The following is a 23347-nucleotide window of genomic DNA, read 5'->3' on the forward strand; positions in this document are numbered from 1 at the left end:
TATTAGTTAGGTGATGGTTCCCTTTTGAAATAATACTGAATGGCCAAGGAATATTTTCATTCAGGAGAAAATCAAGAAAAAAAAATGTTTAGAAAGTGTTTTGTAGAACTTTGCTGTTTCGTTTGGTTAGCTTTACTGTCCCGACTTTTACAGAAAATTAAGCATTACTTCTTACCGCAACAGTGATATTCATTGGATAATTAGTTTAAACCATAACTTGGAAATCTGCTGAATTTTACATGAAATACGCACACATCAAAGAATGAATCAAGGCCTTTTTTTTTACTGAAAAGACCATATTTACACGTCCTGCCTTTTATTCAAGTTTTCCATATATCTATACACAAACATCAAATTTCTTCACGACCTTCTTACGTTTTTTTTCCATCAACACCATCATGCACCTCAACAGAAAGAGTTACTACACGGTTCATGCGAAAGATTCTTCACATTATACAGCCTATTCAAGTAAGACCTTTTTACAGAACACGATAAAAAGCATCACTTCTTTTCACCAAAATTATATTATTCTTTGGTGTATCTGTACTTCCAGACCAACATTAATACCAGCAAATAAATTACAATGTACAAAACTTGTTGAAACGCTACGAAAACATCCACAAGCATCAATACCATATACTATTTACAAATCAGTCAGGGATAGGCCTGTCAACGATTTAGGGTCTCAGTGGACATATTTCGTACTCTTTAATCAGAGTTACATTGATTTTGCATAAAATACAGGTTTAAATATTTTAAATATCACAAAAACCGTCCTGACCACAGTTAGTGTATAAACTTTAACAAAGACTCCACCCATTCATTTTTTTGACACTGACAATATACAAGTAAAAACTTAAAATTATTGTCACTGCGATTTTTGCCCCTCGGACATTTAACGTGTAAAACGATTCTCTATAAAAAGATTTATGTGCAACAAAAGGGGTGTATAATATTAAAAAAACAGCCTAAACATAATTGATAAATCTTTTGAGCTCAAGTTATTTTATCTCGAAAAGTCAGGTAAAATCTTAAAAAATGTACAAGTCGATTTTCATGTGGCAAGTTCTCTTCACCCACTGACATCCATAGGTGTTCCACTTCTTCGAATTGCAACCCTTGAATTTGATGTTTTCTTTTTATTATTATTATTTTCATGTGGACCATTTATAATGAATGTATTCCTTGCTGTTCACATCAGAGCACTGCCCTTGGATCTGTGTGTCTGAAAGAGTCCTCGTCGTCGGATTCCGACGTTGGCACATCGCTGGAGGGGGTGTGTAGATTGTTTGGTCCAGCACTCCCTTGGCACACGTACCATTCGTTTAGGTTGGTCACCTGAGGCGAAAGGTTCGACGAACGGTTCCTGTGGGGCTCTAGGTTTGGTGAGAGGGCATCACCGATCGTCGTGGACGAGGGATGGTAAGAGGAGCCCGTGTTGGCGGAAGGGGGCGGAGGAGACTTGCAGTGAACCTTCATGTGTTTGCGCAGGGAGCTCGGGTGTGTGTACGACTTGTCACAACCCTTCACTTTACAGAAGTAAGGCTTATCGCTCGTGTGGACGTGAGAGTGCTTCTTCCTGTCACTGCTGTTGGCGAATTTCCTGTCACAGCCATCAAACTCACATTTGAACGGCTTCTCACCTGGCAAAGGAGAAAAAACAGAGCAATTAGACATAAAAATCACCCATACATATTTTACATTTTCTTGTTTACAAGAAAATAATAGCTGCACTGGTAATGGATGGTTTCGTTTCGAAAATCGCAACATTATCACTGTAACCCCACAGTAGCCTACTTATTTTCTGCTATTACATATGGAATGTTCAGGCGCACCACATGACTTATGCAACCAATCTGTAAACGCTCTCATTTTCTCTGACTGAAGCTTGCCAAAACTCTTTTTTTTATTATTATTATTTTTACTGGATATGCAACTGAGTCAAGTACTGAAAACATTTCGGCCCGCCATATGCATCAGGTTGCTTGGAGTAAAAGAACTGACCCGGCTTTACATCCAAATCATATCAAAATTACATTACACGTTGCACTGATTCACTGTCATCCCGGGACTTGTTACAAAAGATACCATAAGATACCACCATGTCACGACCCTTATAAATGTACCCTAGGTGGGTTTGACACGCTAGCCTACATATTCAGGGCGCAATTTACGTCAGCACGTGTTGTGAGCATAACATGATACAGATAGCCTATACAGTAAAAGAACCTAAACAATACCTGCAACTTTTTAACAACTTGCAATAACAAACGGTCACGTGAGTGCATATTTTAGTAGGCTAACTGGAGGAAGAGCTTTATATCTATTAAATACCATAATATTAAATATCATGCACAGCACACACGCATATCATTTTGTTAGAATACATTAGAAGAACATCAGAAGTAGAGGCCTTCTTTGCTCTGCTAAGATATCACCATAGTTTGGTTAATCACAATGTAGTAAATGCCCCATGGCTGACCCATTCTCCATATTTACATTAGTATGGATCTATTCAGACACTGTTTGTCATTCCCTGTGGCTTTAAAGGAGACAAACACGTGCCGAAAACTTCGTGTTACTATTTTACCTGCAGCCTATAAAACAATTCGTACTTTCCCTGTTTTGCTTTTTATTTATTTTTTTACGTTAAACACGTAGCATTCAAATGCAACTGCAGCCTGATGTCTTCACGCTAACGTTTTTGCACCTCTCTTTGATATAAAATTGCATGCATCAAAGAAAAAAGACGCAAAAACACTGGTCTGCTTATATAGCAGCGTAGTGTCGGAAGTGCTTTTTCCATATGTACAAGCAGCAACAACATTCACGTTGATCTCTCGCTGAATTTTCGAAGTAAGTTCATGACGCTTAGCGACACCAAGGGATACTTTTGCTTGGCGAATAGGCACTGTAAACAAACAACCTCCTTAACCTTGTTTCTGTATGAATGGGGGATATTTGTGCATGAGGCGGGGGACAAAAAGTGATTTTGTTCCCCCATAGTAGGCTAACTAACGTTTGGTAGTCCACATATCAAGAAAATTCGATTACCTGCCAAGTTGTGCAAACACGTTCAATAACAGACCACTAAAGTTTTTTCAAAGAATCGGTCGACTTTTCACTAACCTGTGTGCGTCCTCTTGTGAATCTTGAGATTTTCCGAGCGCGCGAATACTTTGCCACAACCGGGAAAGGGGCACGGGAACGGCTTCTCGCCCGTGTGCACGCGGATGTGATTGATTAGTTTGTACTTGGCTTTAAACGCCTTTCCCTCGCGCGGACACTCTTCCCAGAAGCAGACGTGACTGCTCTGCTCCGGTCCCCCGACGTGCTCCACCGTGACATGGTTGACGAGCTCGTGCATGGTGCTGAAAGTTTTGAAGCAGGGCTTCTTGGACGTCTGCTCCTGGTCAATCCACTTGCAGATTAGCTCTTGCTTGATGGGCTGCCGCATGTATCGCAAAAACGCCCCTGTGGCTCCGTGAGGAGCCGTGGCGAGGTTCACATTTAAGTTCATGGAGTTGTAGCTGTGCAGAGAAGAAGATCCATAGTGCTCGGGCCTGTGGCCGAAGTGCTCTGGCCTGCCGTAGATGTCCCCCGGCAGACCCAGACGCATCTGCCCGTTGAGGGCATGGTGGTGGTGGTGGGCACCTGGGGCCGCTTGCTCGTGCAGTCCAGAGTAAAGTGGATGGGCACCACCTTCCGCGTGCCCATAAGCACCTGTTGGGGAAATGAACATGCCATGGTGATGAGGGGAGGAGGCGGAACTATGCTGGTCGCCAAGTGCATGCATAGCAGAGGCTGTATCCCCGGGAAGCCTGTCATATTCTGATGAGGAAAGGCTTGAGTCGATGCCAAATCCGCTAATCTTATCGCCGAATTCCTCTTGCTGAAAGGGGGCTCCATCACTACGCTGTCATGTCCACGCTCACCGCTATTGTTTTCGCCAACTACGGGCCTTCTGAAACCATTAAAATATATGTATATGGCCGTCTATAGAACTTCTTTTGTCCTGCCTCTAACTCTGCTTGCTCCTTTTCCCACTCTGTCCTCAAGCGATTGGCAGAACATACAACAGTTGGAGGACACAGTGGGGAATAGAGTTTAGAAATGGCACTGCGGGTATTGGACAGATTTCGGTGACTGGCAGTTAAGAGTAAGCACCTGTTGGGGAAATGAACATGCCATGGTGATGAGGGGAGGAGGCGGAACTATGCTGGTCGCCAAGTGCATGCATAGCAGAGGCTGAGAGCTCTCTCCTGAGGATGAAGTCCCTGCTGGTGGTGTAGCCTGTGTGGGGGTGAGCCACGGGGAAACCAACTGTGGTCTGAGGAGACGTGAAAGATGCCGCGGTCTGGGCTTCGGGATGGCTTTGAACAGGCTGAGAGGGACTAAGTTTGAGAGCATTGGTCTGTGCCATGTGCTCGGGTCCAAATGGAGTGAGAGCCACTCCGGGGTCGTTGCCCATCTCCCCAGGGTGGAGGTGGGCATGGTGGGAGTGCGGGTGATGCCCCCCAATCCCCGGGAAGCCTGTCATATTCTGATGAGGAAGGGCTTGAGTCGATGCCAAATCCGCTAATCTTATCGCCGAATTCCTCTTGCTTAAAGGGGGCTCCATCACTACGCTGTCATGTCCACGCTCACCGCTATTGTTTTCGCCAACTACGGGCCTTCTGAAACCATTAAAATATATGTATATGGCCGTCTATAGAACTTCTTTTGTCCTGCCTCTAACTCTGCTTGCTCCTTTTCCCACTCTGTCCTCAAGCGATTGGCAGAACATACAACAGTTGGAGGACACAGAGGGGAATAGAGTTTAGAAATGGCACTGCGGGTATTGGACAGATTTCGGTGACTGGCAGTTAAGAGAACGAAGCGATTGGCTGTCTTTCAGCGCAGAGGCTCAGCGGGGTTCCGCCCCCTCACTCTCTTCATCACTGTTCACTCCAGAAAGTTGTGCTCACAAAGTTACAGGCAAATCTGTTTACCGAGACACACACACGCACGCACACACACGTGGAAGGATGTTGTTTTTCTCTTTGCACAAAACAGTGACACTACACACGCGGAGCATATTGTGCAACACCCCCACACATCGTTTGAAATATATTTAGAAATTAAATTCAAATCATATAATTAAATAAATAAATAAAACGTTGTCAAGCATGAATTCAGCAAAAATAAAATTAATTTTCTTCGGTCAAATAAATCGTTTCATTATGCTGACAGACAGAACAGACTAAGGATAAAATTGGGACATTGGAAATAAAATTACAAGTACAAACAAACGCATGCTATACCAAACTTATTTGTTTCTAATTGTTGCAATGCAGGCATATAGGTAAAACTAAATTATTAGATACATAAAACAAAATCGTACATGTGGTTTTTATTCAACCAAACAAACGTTTAGGCTTTACGCCCTAATAAACAGAAATTGCAAGAGCCTACATTCATGGAATTCTTTCTAGTAACCTGCTTTATCCAGATGGGTTTATCGTAATATAATCTTACATAATCAACATTATCATGCATTTTTTAATTAAAGATTACATTTAAATGCAACAAATGTTTTTTTACGGGTTATCTGTGCTTAAAAAAATGCAATTTTGAACATTAGATCTTCGGTCCAATGGGCGTTGTCAGAAACTGATAGATTCCTGCGCAGAAAGTACAGAAGAAAAGAAGCGACCCTTGACATATTTTAGAAAAAAATCTGTCAATAATCTTTCCAAAAGCGTTCTGTGACATGATTCTTTATAATGTTATATATATAAAAATCCTAATTTCCCCCCAAGTTTTTTTTTTTAAGAATAATGTATAAGAAACATTACTTTTCACATAATTTCATCTCATGTTTGTTTGTGTGTGCTGTACGTGTGTGTCATGAAGCACGTCCACGCCCTTTTAGAGTCCATGTTGAACTCAGCAGGAAGTGTATGCCATTGATTTAATATGTCTTAATTCAAAGACATCTTTTAAAATGCTTCAGGGCAGTTGTAACCATATTCCAAATAATTATTTAAAAAACTAATTACCAAAGTACAGCAGAAGGTTAAACAGCCCCACCCTTAAACCTCAACAAAAAAATAACAATTCTGCTTACAAAGTTGATGTCACATGCTTTTCTAACAATACTAAAAATATACAGATTAAAACAAATGTATTTCATTGGTCAGACATTTCTGGTAAAACTGCATACCCAAATTTATCAAACCTTGAAGAAAAAAAAGCATTCATGAGATTTTCTTATTTTTATGTATATATAAAGCATGTGTATCTCTCCTCGCGTATCTCTCCTGCACCTGTAGTAACTAAAAGTGTTGGGATTTCCTGCATAAGCCATCATGCCTGTCAGCTTTGTCAAGGGTCTTAATTTGGAATGAATGGAACCACGATGTATGCCGGTTAATGTGACAGAAGCATTACAATCTATGCATTCTAATTGAGATTTACGACATCCCAACGTTTACCTCTGAATTGTGTTGGACGGACAGACCTTATTTAAGAGTGTCTTTAAAAATAATTCAGTCGTATTGATTGCTGAGTAGGCTACACTTACAACAAAACTTAATGATGACAATGTCATAAACAATAAATGTTTAAAACCAGCTTGTGAGTAAATGTGAATTTTCGTTGCCTGTTATTTATGAAACGACGTAACGGAGGGAGAAGGCCAGCGCTTGTTTTATTATAATCTTTGAACAGTGAGGATTTCAGTTCAAGTTCAAAGGGTACCATATGTGGTCTCCACGGGTCGAAGGTCAAACACCCTTGAATACCCAAGGTCACTAAAAGTAACCAATAATGCGTCACCATATTGATAATGTCAACGTTAAAAGAAATGCCTTGTAGCTTTGTCTAAGAGCCTTACACATTAATGGAAAGTCACAATTCATGTAACTATAGGGGTATGGTCCTTCATGTATTGTAATTTAAAGGTTATTTGGGATTTTTTTTGCTTTCACATGTAGAGAAAAAAATCAGGGTTAATATCTAGGCAGTGACGCGCATATATATATATATATATATATATATAAAGCATAATCTTTGAACAGTGAGGATTTCAGTTCAAGTTCAAAGGGTACCATATGTGGTCTCCACGGGTCGAAGGTCAAACACCCTTGAATACCCAAGGTCACTAAAAGTAACCAATAATGCGTCACCATATTGATAATGTCAAAGTTAAAAGAAATGCCTTGTAGCTTTGTCTAAGAGCCTTACACATTAATGGAAAGTCACAATTCATGTAACTATAGGGGTATGGTCCTTCATGTATTGTAATTTAAAGGTTATTTGGGATTTTTTTTGCTTTCACATGTAGAGAAAAAAATCAGGGTTAATATCTAGGCAGTGACGCGCATATATATATATATATATATATATAAAGCAAAATTTGTTTTCCCCTGTGTTTTCGTGTGTTTGGTTTTAGCTTTTTCGAACTTTTTCCCTTCCTTGCTACATGAGAAAAGAAGAACAAAAACTGCGGCTGTGTGTTCCAGGCCGACTACACTCTCAGTCTAATTTCTCTTTCTTCTTCTCCCTGCCCATTGAAAAGCGGAAAGGTTTTTGTGGTTTTCTGGAGAAATAAAGAACTTCTTTGAGAGGTCGGCAGACGTGACTTTGAACTTGGATCAGATCCTGTGTTTCCTGTGGAGAGGGTAGAACTAGTCTTGGAAGAATGGTACATAACGTTCAAACGGCATGGCTTTGAGCTGAGGCACACAGAATTCCCAAAGATTTATACATCCTCCGCCCTATTATTTACAGCTTAAAGCGTTCGGAGGAGAGGAAAGACAAGACAAAGTGTGTTGTGCGTTGGAACGGGACTTCATGGGACTTAGGTTCAATGAAAATGTAAGTAAACCTCCTTTAACTGAATGTTAACATTTAAATAAACGCTCGAATGCTGCACGTAGGACGTGTTCTTAGATCAGAAATGGTCCCTGGATTGGCTTATGTACATTGGCCTGGAATCCGTAATGCAGTAACCCCATGCTAGGATAACTTCAGTTGGACGGTTTGGTTATTGTCAGGGAGTGTACAGTGTAGTCTACATAGGCTAGGAAACGCTCGCATATACGCCTGTTCCGCAACCACAAAATGCCGCGAAACTTAAATAATGCAGATTCCCTGATTTATTCACACAGAAAGACCAGGCTCTCGGTCCGTGACGTCACAAATTATTGATTTATTTTGTTTAATTAAAGGTATATCATATTGTGTTTTTTGACATGGGAATGTAATCTCATCTAAATACATTAAAATGAAATTTTGTTCTTGTATGTGCTCAAATATTTAGAATACTCTGTGTGCGCATTAGATGTGCCTAAAAATAAGGCTTAGTGATAGGAAAAATGTAGATGGTACCCTAGCTTACAAGAATTCTCTAATTTATACTGTTGTTGTATTTACTGTTTCAAACCTTACGTGAAGTTTATGGTTCTGTTATAGAGGAAACACTATGTTTCAGAGTCGGTCTAACAGCGTTTTGGTGTTAGCTACGAATTAGTGCGTTTTTAATGCAGTAAATTAATTAAAGTATTTAATGTAAAGATGATGTTGATGGCAATGACGATGCTTTATACATTGCCGACAACACTCCTCTTATTTTTCATGTCAATTAATCTATTTTTAGTAGGCTACTTTATATCTCAATAGGATAATGTTATATGTAGCTATATATTAATACACCTTTGTTTGTTGTTGATGTGTTCATCAACACTCAGGGAGACACGATCACGTCCTTTATTCAAATGCTGACCACCACATATAGGCTACAAACTGGATGCGAACTAGTGTTTTAATTCATCATAATGTGTTGTCATACTCACGTGCAGATTGAGTCAAGGCACCTCGAGTGAGGTTTGAGAGTTTGTTTTTCATTCACGTTAACCCTGTCTGATTGTTGGATTAGCCTACACTATGCAAAAGTAGCTTACTAGATTTCGCTATAACCAAAATATCCTGCACATTTTAAGCCATTAAATAATTATACAAACTGAAGTGGCGAAGTTCATCAAAGAATGATGGGTTACACTTACTCTTATGAGCCCGCGCGGCAAGTGATTTAGATTTTTTAAGCGGTCTGATTAAACGCGAGTATTTTTGCTCTCCTTCTACCTATTCCCCGAAAGGTTCTCCGAAAAGTAGGCGGTAATTGTCGGTGGAAGATGGCGATCAGCGATTAGTTGCCAAAGGAGTGCGTTCGATTGGAGGGGCACCTAGGATTGATGAGGAGCGGCGGCCAATGAGAGTGCGTCAAATGAATGACCGGGCTCCAGTTAAAGGGGGCGTAAGAGGAGGTAGTGCCAGTCCACTGAGAAAGAGGGACCCTCCGAGATAAACATAGACAAGCGAAAGAAATAAACATTCCAATTCGAGATGCTTCAAGAACAAGGAAGACTCAGTAAGATAATAACTCGTATTTTCGTGTAATCCGAAAATTACGACATCGACTCAGTTTCAAAGGAAACGCGCAAAGGAATCTTTTCATTTCGCTGCATTGGGGATTTTGAGTAACAAGTTATCCACACGAAAAATATAGTCTAACTTAACACGCAAAGCTTTTTTTCCCTATGAGCGGATCGAACTTCATCACCTCATGTCGTGTTCTCAAATCTGGAAGTTAATATTCCTGTAGCTCATTCGATTTTATTTTGTTACATGTTTTGTTGAAGCGCCGCGCATAGACTGCTTGAAAGAAAATTGGTTTTGCTCAACGAAAGCATGTTACTGGACGCTGGGCATCAGTTCCCTGGTTTGGGAGTGGGCTCCTTTGCCAGACATCATCACTCCTCCAGTGAGATGCAGGACAGAGACTTGAGTTTAGCGCAGAACAGCTTCGTCGACTCGGCGCACATGGGCGCCTTCAAACTGAACCACGATCTCTCGCCCGGACAGAGTTCTGCATTCACGAGCCAAGCGCCCGGTTACCCCGCCGCGGCTCTGGGCGCGCACGCGGCTCATGTCACATCATACGCGAGCTCGCCGTTTAACTCCACGCGGGACTTTCTCTTTCGCAGCCGTGGATTCGGGGAATCGTCACCGGCGGGAGGCCAGCACGCACTCTTCGGCCCCACTGGCGGCTCGCTCCATCACTCTCACACAGACAGCCAAGGCCACATTCTGTTCCCTGGCATCCACGAGCAGCATGGATCTCACGGCTCCCCAAACGTGCTCAACGGGCAGATGCGACTCGGACTACCGGGGGAGGTTTTCGGGCGATCAGACCAGTACCACCAGGTCTCCAGCCCGAGGACCGACCCTTACTCAGCCGCTCAGCTGCACAACCAGTACGGCTCCATGAATATGAACATGGGGATGAATATGGCAACGCATCACCATCACCCCGGTGCCTTCTTTCGCTACATGAGGCAGCAGTGTATTAAGCAAGAGCTCATCTGTAAGTGGATCGATCAGGAGCAGCTCAGCAATCCGAAGAAGAGTTGCAATAAAACTTTCAGCACCATGCATGAGCTGGTCACACACGTCTCGGTCGAGCACGTTGGAGGACCCGAGCAGAGCAACCACATCTGCTTTTGGGAAGAATGTCCCCGGGAAAGCAAGCCTTTTAAAGCCAAATATAAACTGGTCAATCACATACGCGTGCACACGGGAGAAAAGCCTTTCCCCTGCCCGTTCCCTGGATGTGGCAAAGTCTTCGCGAGATCAGAAAACCTGAAGATTCACAAGAGAACACACACAGGTAATTATGATATTTATTTCTGCTCGCGCTTGTCACATTAATAGCCTATCTGTAAGTCTTGCGTTTGTTTTGGAGCTACAATGGTCTCATTTATAACCCCCAAAAATAGTATCGCAAATAGTCGTTCTTACAAAAATAAGCTGATTATGGTAGGTTGATGTATTTTTAGACGTTGAGAGCGCATACTTAAATCGACGCTTAAAGTAGATTTAGATCTTTAAAAGAAAACGGATGCCGTAAGCACATATACAATTCGTGAGAGTGAACGCGGCTGAAAACGATTATGCCTGGTAAATACCGAGTAAATGCGATGTTTTGCAACAATGTGCTGAATTATGTAAGAGACTGTCGAGGGTTTGTGGTTCATAAACTTTAAACGGGTCAAAGGCGACTCGAGGGCTCATCGCGTGCGCAGAGCAGCCGTAAATCTCTCCAACCGGTTTAATGTTTGCGTGGACCAATGCTCGAGCACCCGGGTGACTACGTCAGGATTTTGAAATTACTCCAGTTTGTGCATGTTTTTGGCCACGTTACGGGGTATTTTAATTGTTGTTAAAATTAGAAACAATGCATATATTCACACTAACAGTGATACACTTTATATTCATGAAACCATTAAAAAACAACGATTAGCTTAGACCATGCATCTAGACGTATATACTCACACGTAGGCTACATAGGAATTACAAAATGAATACAGATCATTACCAACACAAAAAGGACGACATAAAAATAAGAATATATTTCCTACTTTAGGAATGGGCGATATGTGGGCCTATTGTTATTCTTTCCATTGCATTGGCAAGTCTATGTGTTAGACAGGCCATTACCGGGGTTGCACATTTAAGCAATTTCCTATTTAGAATACACGGAGGTATTGAGCCTTCTATTTGTCAAGGTGTTAATTGCATTTTGATTATTTCTAAGCAAATGGCGAAGTTTTGTGTGGGGCTGACAAAAGCTGAACGTTGAAAATAGGAAATGGTGTTATGTGACTGATTTCCCCCTTATTTTTTTTTATTTGGTTTTGTTTGTACAGATTGCTAAATAAAGTAAATTCTCGCAAACGTAATTATCAGCAAAATTAGATTTTCTATGTATTTATATTGTTGTAACATTTACGCTGGTCGTATCTGTAGATGTGGTTGTGTGACCCCCTGTGTCGTTGTAAGGCATCTCTGTTTTACAACTACGTGCATATGAAAACCTCTTGAGTGATTTCATTTCAGTTTATTTAGAATGCTACGCAATTTATTTCATTTTATTTGTAGCATTTAGTAGAATATATATACATATTACACACACACACACACACACATAAATATATATATATACATATACATATACATATACATATGCATATAAATGTTCTTTTGAAGTGTACCAGAATGGCAGATTTCGTCTATGTTGTGATGTGCGCTGTTTTTGTTGTGTTTTCTTAAAAGCGGAATTAAACTTTAAACACTAATCGTGTGAATGTAAATACGGTTTTTCTTCTCAGGGGAGAAACCATTTCAGTGTGAGTTTGAAGGATGTGATCGGCGCTTCGCGAACAGCAGTGATCGAAAGAAGCACATGCACGTTCACACGTCAGACAAACCGTATCTTTGCAAAATGTGTGACAAGTCCTACACTCATCCCAGCTCTCTTCGAAAGCATATGAAGGTAAGTTCTCCAGATTCCTCTAGAACACAGAATGAGAAATATATTATGCATTTTTGTCACAAAATGTTTACTTCGTGCCACTGTGTATTTATAGCAGTAATAAATTTAATCACAATTAAAATAACACTAGCAAACATAATAAAATTCTAAAATGCATAACAGCTCATTAGCTAATGCATATTGAAAAAGTTAGAACTGACATGAAATTTTCACTCATATAGCCTATTGTCATATTGGAACGAACTACCGATTTGTCTAAAATTTACTCATGAACAGTTTTAGTAATAGGCTACACGCTATTCATGATTCATTCCAAAGATCATTAATTATTTATTGTGTGTGTGTGTGTGTGTGTGTTTTAGGTTCACGAGTCATCCCCACCTGCATCTGACTCGTCGCCAGCGGCAAGTTCTGGTTATGAGTCCTCAACACCCCCTGGTCTGGTGTCCCCCTCCACTGAGACCCAAAACAACAATCTGTCGCCTTCCTCAGCGGTCCACAGTTCCAACAACCACAGCAGTTTATCGTCCAATTTCAGTGAATGGTATGTTTAAGACTGTGCCATCCCAGGAGGAATCATTTCAGAAAACCAGGAGATCCATATACAGCTTGTACAAAACGAACGCTCCTACTGTATATTATGCGCTTGTCCAGCAGGATTAACATTCCCACATCGACAGAAGTACCGTGCGCAAAAGCACTAAACGTCCTCTTTTTGTACATACTACGCGCTCTCTTTCCCAATGGTTGTGATAGAATTTGTCGGGTTTTTGGTGTATAGATGTTCCTTCAATGGTTGCTATTTCTCTAACTGGACTTTTTAGTGCACATATTACCATAACGTTGTATTATCATATTGAATATTGTGATCCCATTATGGCAAACTGATTGTAAACTAAACAACTATTAACTGGAAAGAGTGCCAAAGTCAACATATAACGAAGACAGACACAATATTTGCTTGTGAATGTATATCTTAGTTTGCTGGGCTTAACTTGTGATGTTTTGTGCTTTGCAAGTTTGAATTGTGAAATATATTTGGAAGATTGTGGGGGAAATTAATGTCGTACCGTTAAATATCTGTAACCACACCCTTCTTTTTGTAAATATCGACTGCCATATTTATCCATTTGTAATTAAATTATGGTATTTACTTGCTACAGATGAAACAATATTTATAAAGAATGTTTCTTTACTATAAATATGTACAATTATGGGCTGAACAGGGGCAGTTGTTTTGTTATATGTGTTTTTGTTCAAAGTTTGAGAAGTGTTTTCTCCATTATTGTGATAAAAATTTTACTGCATACAGATATAATAAAACGTGGTGCAAGTGTACAATCCTTACAACGCGTCGTGTTCTTTCAATGTTGTCTACGCATTATATAGATACACTTTGACAACTTTTAGGCCTTTTTTGTATAGGCTAAATAGACTTTAAACCATAATTTACACAGTGGTCTGAAAGCAAGAGGCATTCAGCTGTTTGTGTAGTGTTGGGTAGATAGTGTTGAAATATCTTGCCACACACAATTCGACGCTTCAAACACTAATGATTTCAAGCACTAAAGGACATATTTCAGCATTTTAAAAGAAAATAAAAAAGACAGAAACATTTAAATAGAACATTCGCAACAATACACAGGAATACTGAGAGCAGTATGCAGAAAATTTATACACGGGAAAACGGATCTAACTTTTATAATCAGTACTATTAATATAAACCTTTCCGCCACTGTTCGAGTGCTCCATTTTTTTTAAGACGCATGTGTTTAATTTTGGATAATGCCGCAGTCGCTCTTCCTTTCACACTTGGGATAAAATAGAGTTTGAAATCAAGTGGCCGTGAACTTGAACTTGACTCTGGCACTCTTGTCAACCTCTGGGGGGAAAAAACTTTTTTCCTGCAGAATTAAGAGGTGACTGGCAGTCCCTGCGACTTGTTCGCTCAGTTGTAACCCGGATTTTCTATTTAATTTCGTGTGCTTTTCTCAGCGCTCAGAGGATGCATAAACACCTTCAGATGCGAGAATAAAAAAGCGGAATAAAATACATTTAACAGGGGCATTTGACATTATGCAGAAACATCAAGGAATATTGTCGCAGATTATTTTTTCGTGTATGATGATATCACTGACAGCACGAAAACAATCCTCCAGCATGAGTAATTAATAGACTGGAGGTACTTGAGAGCGATCGTATCCGTGTCACTATCTGTGTTAAAGCTCTAGTGCAATGTGTAGAACTTTAGACGGTGAAGGATCAGATTAATATTCATGTGTGTAAAGCCTGGGGGAAGGGATAGGCTGTTAGACGCTTTTCCTATTGTTGTTGACTGTAAAATCACCACCCGGTGCCACAGTGTGTTTTGAGATGGGCACATGAACATAATGTATACCCTACATATTTTATTCACGGGAAATACAACTTGGAGCCACCCACAAGAAGCCAGTTGGTCCGTTCAGAAATCACCAGAACACTGATTATTAATGTGCAGTAATGTGCCCACTCATTGGCTTGTGTTGGTTATCCGCCGGATATAAATATTCTCTGTTAAGGCATACTTTGACATAGTTGTGTGTTGGTGTGTTGACCTGTCTACGGGAGGATGGTGTGACCTGTAGGGAGAGTGAAAGGTCAGCGTCCTGCGGAGCTTGGATGGCGTTTCCTTCGCAGCGCATGCTGCTCTGATATTGATCCGTGTAGAAAAACCTGCCCACAGAAAAAAAAAAGTAGTTCAAGACTGTACATTCCACTTTCAAACAGACTTTATTATTTTTTAACACGCAAAGTTTCTGAATTTCTTCTACGTACAACTGAAAATTCAAAAGGCGTTTTGATTCAAATCATTATTTTATAGGATGTTTTAACAATTAAATGTATAAACGAAACAAATATACGATACGAAACAATAATAGGCTAATAATAATAATAATAATGAATGCTTTCATTGTGTGCTTGAAAATGCATTTACGTTATGCTTCAAACGTTTTTTTGTTTGTTTGTTTGTTTTTGCTTTATGAGACTGGTGAGGGCTGCCAACTCCCGCTCGTAGAGCTCATACAGAGGAGCTTGTACAATTTAACAGACCAGAGGGATATGGGCCACCTACAAACAAAACACTGGCTAACACTATTGTTTTTTTTTTCTTCTTTCTAAATTTCACCATTTACATTTCAGAAAAAAAATAACAAAAATAAATATATTTTATGTTAGATTTTATAATGTTAGAAAATGTTAATAACACCAAAATATTAACCAAGAGCTGTAATTGTTCCTAGGCGGTGGAAATAACCTCACTCTCAATGATTAGAGCAATGGCTGCCTTCATTTTCCAGCCAATTTCATCCACACCTGCAGAAATATGCGCAGACATATATGCGCAGTCTCTTTCTCTCTTCCTCACACACACACACACACACACACACACACACACACACAGTAGTCCCACTGGTTTTCTCACACACAGAATGCAATAACAGTGAACTATGGCAGATTTCCCCCCAACCTTTATTCTATTGCTTCTCTTTTTGTTATAATTAATTTTGAATTTTTTTTCCCCAGAGATCACAAATTCGAGAGATGTTTTGGGATCATATTATTTCGCCTTATTGTACCCCTGTCTTAATCAGTTTTAACTGTAGTTTCTTTTGTAAAATTAATTCTAAATGATTTTATTCGTATTCAACTTCGTATGTACGCATTTGTACATATACATGTTTATATATATTTTTGATTATTGTAAGACAAAAATGTATCAGACGTATGTGCCAAATGTGCCTTGTGTTATAGTCTCGTTAAACAGCTAGAATAATGTTTCACAAACATTATAATGTTTATGAAACAGTCAAAGCAGCTACCTCTTTAAGTCCGGAAAGATAGAAGATAATCAGGTCGGACGTTTTAGTTAATAACGTGTCCGCAAATCACAGATTCAATCAGTAAAAATAAATGATCAATGCAGGTTCTATGTTTGATAGAAAGGGTTTTATTTGTATTGTTAATATTATTATCATAGATGTTAAAAATCAGTGCCATCTTGCATCAAATCAAACCTATACGTGCTTGTAAAAACCTAGTGGTTGTCCTTGTGATTGACGTTTAACTCTGAGTAACCATGTCTAGCTAAGCGAAAATGATCTGGCAGTGTATTCCACCGAACTATAGTGTTAATGATATGACTTATGTAAATATTAATTAGTTATTTCCAAAGTGGAGAACAGAAAAACTTGAATGAAAGTGCTTTGACTGATAACAGGAGGTGACACATAAAAAAAAAATAAAAAAAAACACATTTAACGTTACAATTTCTACATTTCAAATGTTCAAATGTATATCAATCTATTTTGCGCTGGGTTAAAGAGTGATATGAAGACAAATTGTAAACAACATGGCCTATGTAAGGGAGAGTCCGTGTAACCTTATGTGACCTGCCGTAACGCTACACCGCTCTCTCTAATTGAAATCCTCACAAAGATGGCCAAAGCAACGGTTTATTCAGTATTTTCAGTATTTTTTTAAAAATAATTATTATAATTAAATGTTGATGAAATCTGAACCATCTGAAAATTATGTCTAATTGAACATAACGAATTTACAGACAAATAAACGAATAGTTTTCCTGGGGCTCATGTTCAGGTGTACCAGACGAATTTTTTGAAAATATTAAATATTTTTAAATTTAAATAAATATTTCTGTCCAATGAATAAATAAAATGCAAAATAAATAACTTTAACCCACACACACACACACACACACACACACACACACACACAAACACACACACACACCGGGCAATATAGTTGGGGATATTTTATTACTAATATTATAATATTAATATAGCGAGTAAAAAAACCCCACTTGAAACCACACATAAAGCTGACAAAATCCTGACTAACTTAGCTGAATCTAGAAATATAAATAAATTATGGCTTTCAAAAGACAGCTTCAAACATACATTACTGACGGCCACTGCTGAACCATGTAGTTCAGTAATATCAACATATTGATGTTCATAGATCATGGTTTGAGGAGTGCTATAGCTGTATGTAACTGTCATTATGTAACATGTTATATGTAAACATGTTTGCAATGTATACATTTAAACTCGCCATTGGAGAAAGAAGAGGATGGAAAGGATGAAGAAAAAAGTGGCAGGCGCTCATTTAGAAAACGCTCACTTAAATCTCATGTGTTAACAATATTTATTTAAACGTGAAAACTGTTGTTTTAATATCTCTATTAAGAATAAATAGTTATACATCATACCTCGATTTAAATCATTTCCATTAGCTTATAAATGTTGGCTAATAGGCTATAATGTTTTAACTTGTCTTTCATTCAGGCCTGTCACGCGCCATGCACAGAGGACGGAATATAGTTTTAAAACTATTATTGTAACAAATACTTTTTTTTGTTAATGACGAAAATGCATTAATGTCGATACTTTTGTGTACGTTTGTCTCTGATAAAGTTGGGGGAAACAAGAAACCGTTACACATAACGAATTAGCCAGTAGTTCAAGGCTCACGTTAATTTACTGACGTTTACGCACAAGAAAAAATATTGTTTGAAGAAATGTGCCGTATAGATTCACTTTTAACTTTAAGTTTCGAGAAACCAGGCAGTAGTGACGTTAACTATGTAAATAAACGGAGACATTCACTGATCTTTAGCAATTTCATATAATAGATTTTGGCCTTTAACTGAAACGACCCACATCTAATAATTTCATTTATTATGACTAGTTTACATTGCAAATGGTCCATATACATGAACTGAGAACTTAATTAATTAGACGCATGGCAACCTGCTTATTTAATTGTTTTGCTGATGGACATTCTGCTTTATGTTAAAAATTTGTTACAGAGAGGTATAAAGTTTGTCAGTGTGCCAAATTGATCATGTTTCTAAATAGGTTTGTAAGCAATCGAAAAACAAATGAACAACACAAAATATATTTAATTTAATTAAGACTTTTCTTCAGGAGCATCACACTGTATATAATTCTTCTTAAAGCAGAGCTCAGGCCTTTTCTCTCTTCCTTTCTCTGTCTGCCTGGCTGTTCAGACCACCCCTCTCTTATAGTATGTTTATGTGGAAGTCTATGTACAGTTGAGCTTCCTGTTACAAAACCGAGACTTTCATGTCATGAGGAGTGGACGTAGACACAGCGTTTCTCACGACAAATGTATAAGCTTACTTTGAGCAAGCAGGAATAGCTGTCACTTCTGGCCTATAGACACAAACAAAAAGCCTAATTCCTGGAGGAAATCCAAGCTGGCACCGCCTATTCAGGACAAACATGACCGAGCCATTGAAAACCTCCCCTGCTAAACACTTTCCCTTTTATATACGATCACTTTGAATGAGTGTTTTTCACTCATGGGAGTCATTTTGTTAGTGTGAGTCACACAAGTGGAGTTGAGTGTGAATTACGAAGTACAGTCATGCTACTGCAAACACCATAAACACTTAATTCCACTTTCAACATGAGCCACATGATGTTTTGCTAGATCTAAATAATTTTGATATTTCAGTATTACACTATTATGAGCTTTTGGGAAATGGCTGGTTAAATCTCTCTTCAAAGTACACATTAAGAGTATTCAGTAAAATTATTTCAGTAATTATTGTATAGAAGGTTATGAATAGAAAAATACGCCACTTACGGGTAGCTTTTTTGTTTTACATTACATTTTCTGTAATGGTTCATTGATGGTGGTAGGTGGATTTCACACACACACACCTACAGATGGACGTCAGATTTGAGTCACTAATTGAAGTCTAATGACGCAAGTCAGTTACTCACTAAAACTCGGTTCAGAAGGTGCTCTTTGTATTATTCAGCCCTGAGAACGCTGCTAAAAAAGGTGCAGCTCCTGTTTTTGAAAAGCATTACTGGACTGCGGCCTACTTTTTTATGCAGACCCCTCCAGTTTAGGGAAATTTTCAATTTTCCTGCACATATAAACCTAGAGTCACACCTCTACGACTTTGATCTTCAAACACAGCGGTTCTCTGCCCGAGGGCAGCAGCAGGGCCAAAGATGCTTTCAGAGTTTGGTTTTATAAGGACTTAATGACTTAATGGAACAGAACCCCTCTTGTTCTCCACCTTTATGTTGTATTTGTCATGGAAACCGGCATAAGGTTTGGAGTTACCTGTTTATTTCAGCATTTTTATCAGACTTAAAGAGGAGAAGGTAATTGGACTTGACTAGCTGCTCTCACCAAATAAAAAAACATCAACTCTGCCAAACTCAAAAACACGTGAGATACTAAAACATAGAGGAGGAAAAGTATGCATTTTATGTCAAAATGAATTTGTTTTAGCACTTAATTCAATCGGTTACTTTCGATAAGCTGTATCTGAGACTCCCCACATCTCTCTCCTGCTGTTATTCTTGCGTATAACGAAACTTAGAGCAGGCAAATGCCATTCAGGAGAATTCACACGGACTGACAGAAATGAGTGTTGATGGCTCTTTTCAAAATATCAAGGTGCGTACAGATACCCTCTCTTACGTCGCAGATAAGCTTCTTCCCAGCTGTCTCTTTCGTACTTTTCTCATTGAGAACCTTTGACTAAATCTTAAAAGCAAATGTGAAAGCAAAAAACCCTGGTGCTCCGAGGATTCGGTTTGATATTCCTGCGCATATCTAATATCTTACAAGTTTTTGACTTTGCCCACATCAAGAGTTTACAAGTGGCCCTCCACAGGTTATTAAAACACCAGGAACGGTTGAAGATGAACATCAAAACAGTAGCAGTCTGTGCGGAATGGATTCCTGTGCCGTAAGTTGTAGAACTGATCCTTTTTTTTATTTTCACTGTCTGGTCGTCACATGAGGAGGCCGTGCGCCCGCGGAGTTCTCTGAATACTACAAAAACATCTCTGTCTCATGCAAATATTAGTCCAATTTGATACCTTCGCTTCAAAACAATGCTCAAGGCACTGAGAAAGAAAGCATATCTCTGACTTATCGTCATTATGCTGAACTGACTTGTATTCTTTCAATGGCATTGTTCATATTTATCAATGTATGTCTTACCCCATGAGGTGCATGTGGGATCACTCCATCGATGTCGTCAGCTCCAAGCTATTGGGTTTGGGCGGCTTGTTCATTGCTCAGGCTAGTGGACTGGAAGGAGCTAATTTGATTGACTCTGAACATCAAGTTTCCATGCTGGAGGTCCAGGGTCCCCCGACAGTCTAGACGATCATGGTCAGTGAGCTCATCAGTGGCTAGTCAGGTAGCACCTGACATACGTCAATGTTTCGAACAACAATACATGCTAACGTTAGCTAATGCCCAAAGTGATGGTGATTTGAATGAATGGAGCAGATTTAAATTTATGTGTGCAAATATGTATCGTAATGACAGTTCTGATCCTAATGATTCCCTCGTGACCTCAGCTCAAACAAAGTCAATGTATTTGGACGTGTTATTTCAGAAGAACATAAATGATGTTGCTATTCACCAGAAAGGACATTATGTTCATAACAGTCATCTCATTGCTAAATTGGCAGCATAACGTGATAAAAACCTGAAGCGAAAAAAAAAAATCTAATTTACATTTTGAACAGAACAGAAATTATATTCCAGCAACAATAAACATGTTCTCTATAACTGTCGATCTGACTAAAATAAATTTAATAGGACTTTTTTACTCCATAGAAATTTTTTTTTTAACAAGATTCTGTCTCCTTAAAATAGCCAATATGTCTTGTAGCTGTTGCTCACAATATATAAAGAGCTGTTACGCTCATGGGGGCCCAGGTTCAAGTCTGGCACAGGTCATGTCACAGCCTTCTTTCTTATTTAATTTCCTGTTGCTTTTTACTGTCCATTAAATAAATTAACGAGATAAATAAAAACAATTTATTTATATTCATGAAATTAAATCTATGTAATATTTAATTATAAGTATAAATATTTATTTAAAATATACATTTTATATATTTAATACTATAATATGTAAGATATTTATATATTAAAAACTAAATATATTTAATATTAATATTTGTCAATGTCATTTAATAAAAAATAGCAAAAATGATGTGAAATGTTTACAGCTAGAAAATTACAATAACATAATGCATATGTTTGCATCTGTTTGCATTTACCTTGTTAAATGTTTTATTGCATAATACATGTAATTATTTTCTAATATTTGCAATAAATCTAATGTATGTAGGTTTATCTACAAGCATTGATATTAATGCATTTAAAATGTAAGTTCTGTTATCATTTACTCAACCTCCCGTCGTTCCAAACCAGTATGAATTCCTTTATTCTGTGAAACACAAAAGAATATATTTTGGAAAAAAAAAAAAATGTCTCAGTGTTTTTTTGTCCATACTCCATTCAATTAAAGTCAGTGGGATTCAAGTTTGGACATGTGGGTGAGAAAATAATGACAGAATTTTCATTTTTGGGTGAACTGTCCCTTTAATTGTCACAGTTTAACATCAGTAGAGACTGGGTTGACTGAGTCATCTACGCTCACACGCATAGGTGATGTCATTCCTGATCTTATACACAGGTGTCATCTTAACACTCCCGCTTTTTCTACGCGTCAGCCACATGCATCTCCCTCTCTGCATCTGACATACATTCTTTCGCTACTCTCAGGCAGCTACGGTGATAATGAGTATATTGATTTCTTGACAAATCACAAGTGGCAAAAACAACGAGAAACACTGCCCATCCCCAAACTCCTGACAGTCATATTTATGGTGAGAAGGACACGGTCGGCTCGCTCATCCCGACAGAGGTGTTCTTATTTGAGGCGGCACATCTCATCATCACACGGGCGCTCGTGAGGCAGAGGACGACTTCATAAACATGGAGAGCCGAACCCACTACTCCACAAATTGGTGTTGTGTAGCGACATCCCTCCCGTCTCTTGGCTGTCTGGTCTCTGGGATGCGGCCCTTAAGGAGGTGTTGAAAAGTAAACAGCGCCTAGCTGGAAGGGAAACGAGTGCATTTACTTCCCACCTCGCGCATAGCTCGCGTGGGAAGTCTGAGCGAAGACGGTCCCCAGTGGGCTTGCTGACGAACTGGGGGATTCTGCTAGGCCCCCATCCTTCTAGCACTCGACAAATAAATGGGAAACACTGTTGACAGCTGTTCACAATGATGCCGAAGAGAGGGAATTGCATTAAAAGAGTGGCACTCCTGACAGATATTGCCCTGTCGTACAAAAAAAGCACATAAAACAAAGGGCAGGAAAGCTATTTGAAGGTGCAGCGAGCAACAAGCTGTGTTTTTAATGCCGAATTCGGTGCCGCACAAATCCCTCCTCCCCGTCCACAAAGCGCTGTGGTGGCACTTCACAAAATAAAACAAGCAAGCACATTTAGAGAGCACATTCTGTGCCAGGGGTTTGATAAGAGGGGACTAATTGCTGCAAACCGAAGAACAGTGCAGCTTGTCAGCATGGCGTATAGCTGGAGGTAGGGTCCATCCTGAGTCAGTATGGGTGTGTTAGATATTCTGTATTTAATTGAAGGGCCCACGGTGGGTGAAGCTAAGGGGAATTATTAAGCTTTAACCAGGGGCCTTCTGGGAAAAGGGCCCTAATCAGGAAACTGGGGAGCGAGTGGAGGCTGATGAGAATTATGACTATTATGACATGTTAGCACATGTCTGTAGGACAAGTGGACAGACGATGAGTTAATCAAGGGCTAGATTAAATGGCTCCCATGCTGTCAGCAAGCTACCCCCAGCCTCCCGTGTCAACGACTTCTTATTAGGGTCAGCATCTACCTTAATGACTTATGGACTTATGGACGTGCATATACGTATATTGTGTGTGTGTGCGCTTGAATTATTCATTGCTTGGTGCCTCATCAACAATTCACATCCATCATATGCTAACACTTCTCTATGTGCAAAACAGTGACCTTGAGTCAAAGGCATAGTTCAGCCAAAAATGAAAACTGTGTCATCATTTACTTAC

At 39.3% G+C, this 23347-nt stretch overlaps 2 protein-coding genes across 2 annotated transcripts; one reads left to right on the forward strand and one right to left on the reverse strand.

The window, feature by feature from the left end:
• Window positions 1–283: 283 nt before the first annotated feature.
• Window positions 284–4773, reverse strand: LOC107740913 (zinc finger protein ZIC 5-like). The gene is made up of 3 exons (XM_016553462.1): window positions 4168–4773; window positions 3130–3723; window positions 284–1643 (listed from the first exon to the last, which is right to left on the reverse strand). Exons 1-3 carry the CDS (start codon window positions 4619–4621, stop codon window positions 1198–1200), a joined length of 1494 nt encoding a protein of 497 aa, XP_016408948.1. The 5' UTR covers window positions 4622–4773; the 3' UTR covers window positions 284–1197.
• Window positions 4774–9140: 4367 nt separating this feature from the next.
• Window positions 9141–13498, forward strand: LOC107740914 (zinc finger protein ZIC 2-like). The gene is made up of 3 exons (XM_016553463.1): window positions 9141–10711; window positions 12213–12376; window positions 12739–13498. The coding sequence occupies exons 1-3, from the start codon at window positions 9733–9735 to the stop codon at window positions 12928–12930; spliced, it is 1335 nt and encodes a 444-aa protein (XP_016408949.1). The 5' UTR covers window positions 9141–9732; the 3' UTR covers window positions 12931–13498.
• The last annotated feature ends 9849 nt before the right edge of the window (window positions 13499–23347 follow it).

This window comes from Sinocyclocheilus rhinocerous, unplaced genomic scaffold, assembly GCF_001515625.1.
Source record: "Sinocyclocheilus rhinocerous isolate Xijiao unplaced genomic scaffold, SAMN03320098_v1.1 scaffold165, whole genome shotgun sequence".
Taxonomy (NCBI): domain Eukaryota; kingdom Metazoa; phylum Chordata; class Actinopteri; order Cypriniformes; family Cyprinidae; genus Sinocyclocheilus; species Sinocyclocheilus rhinocerous.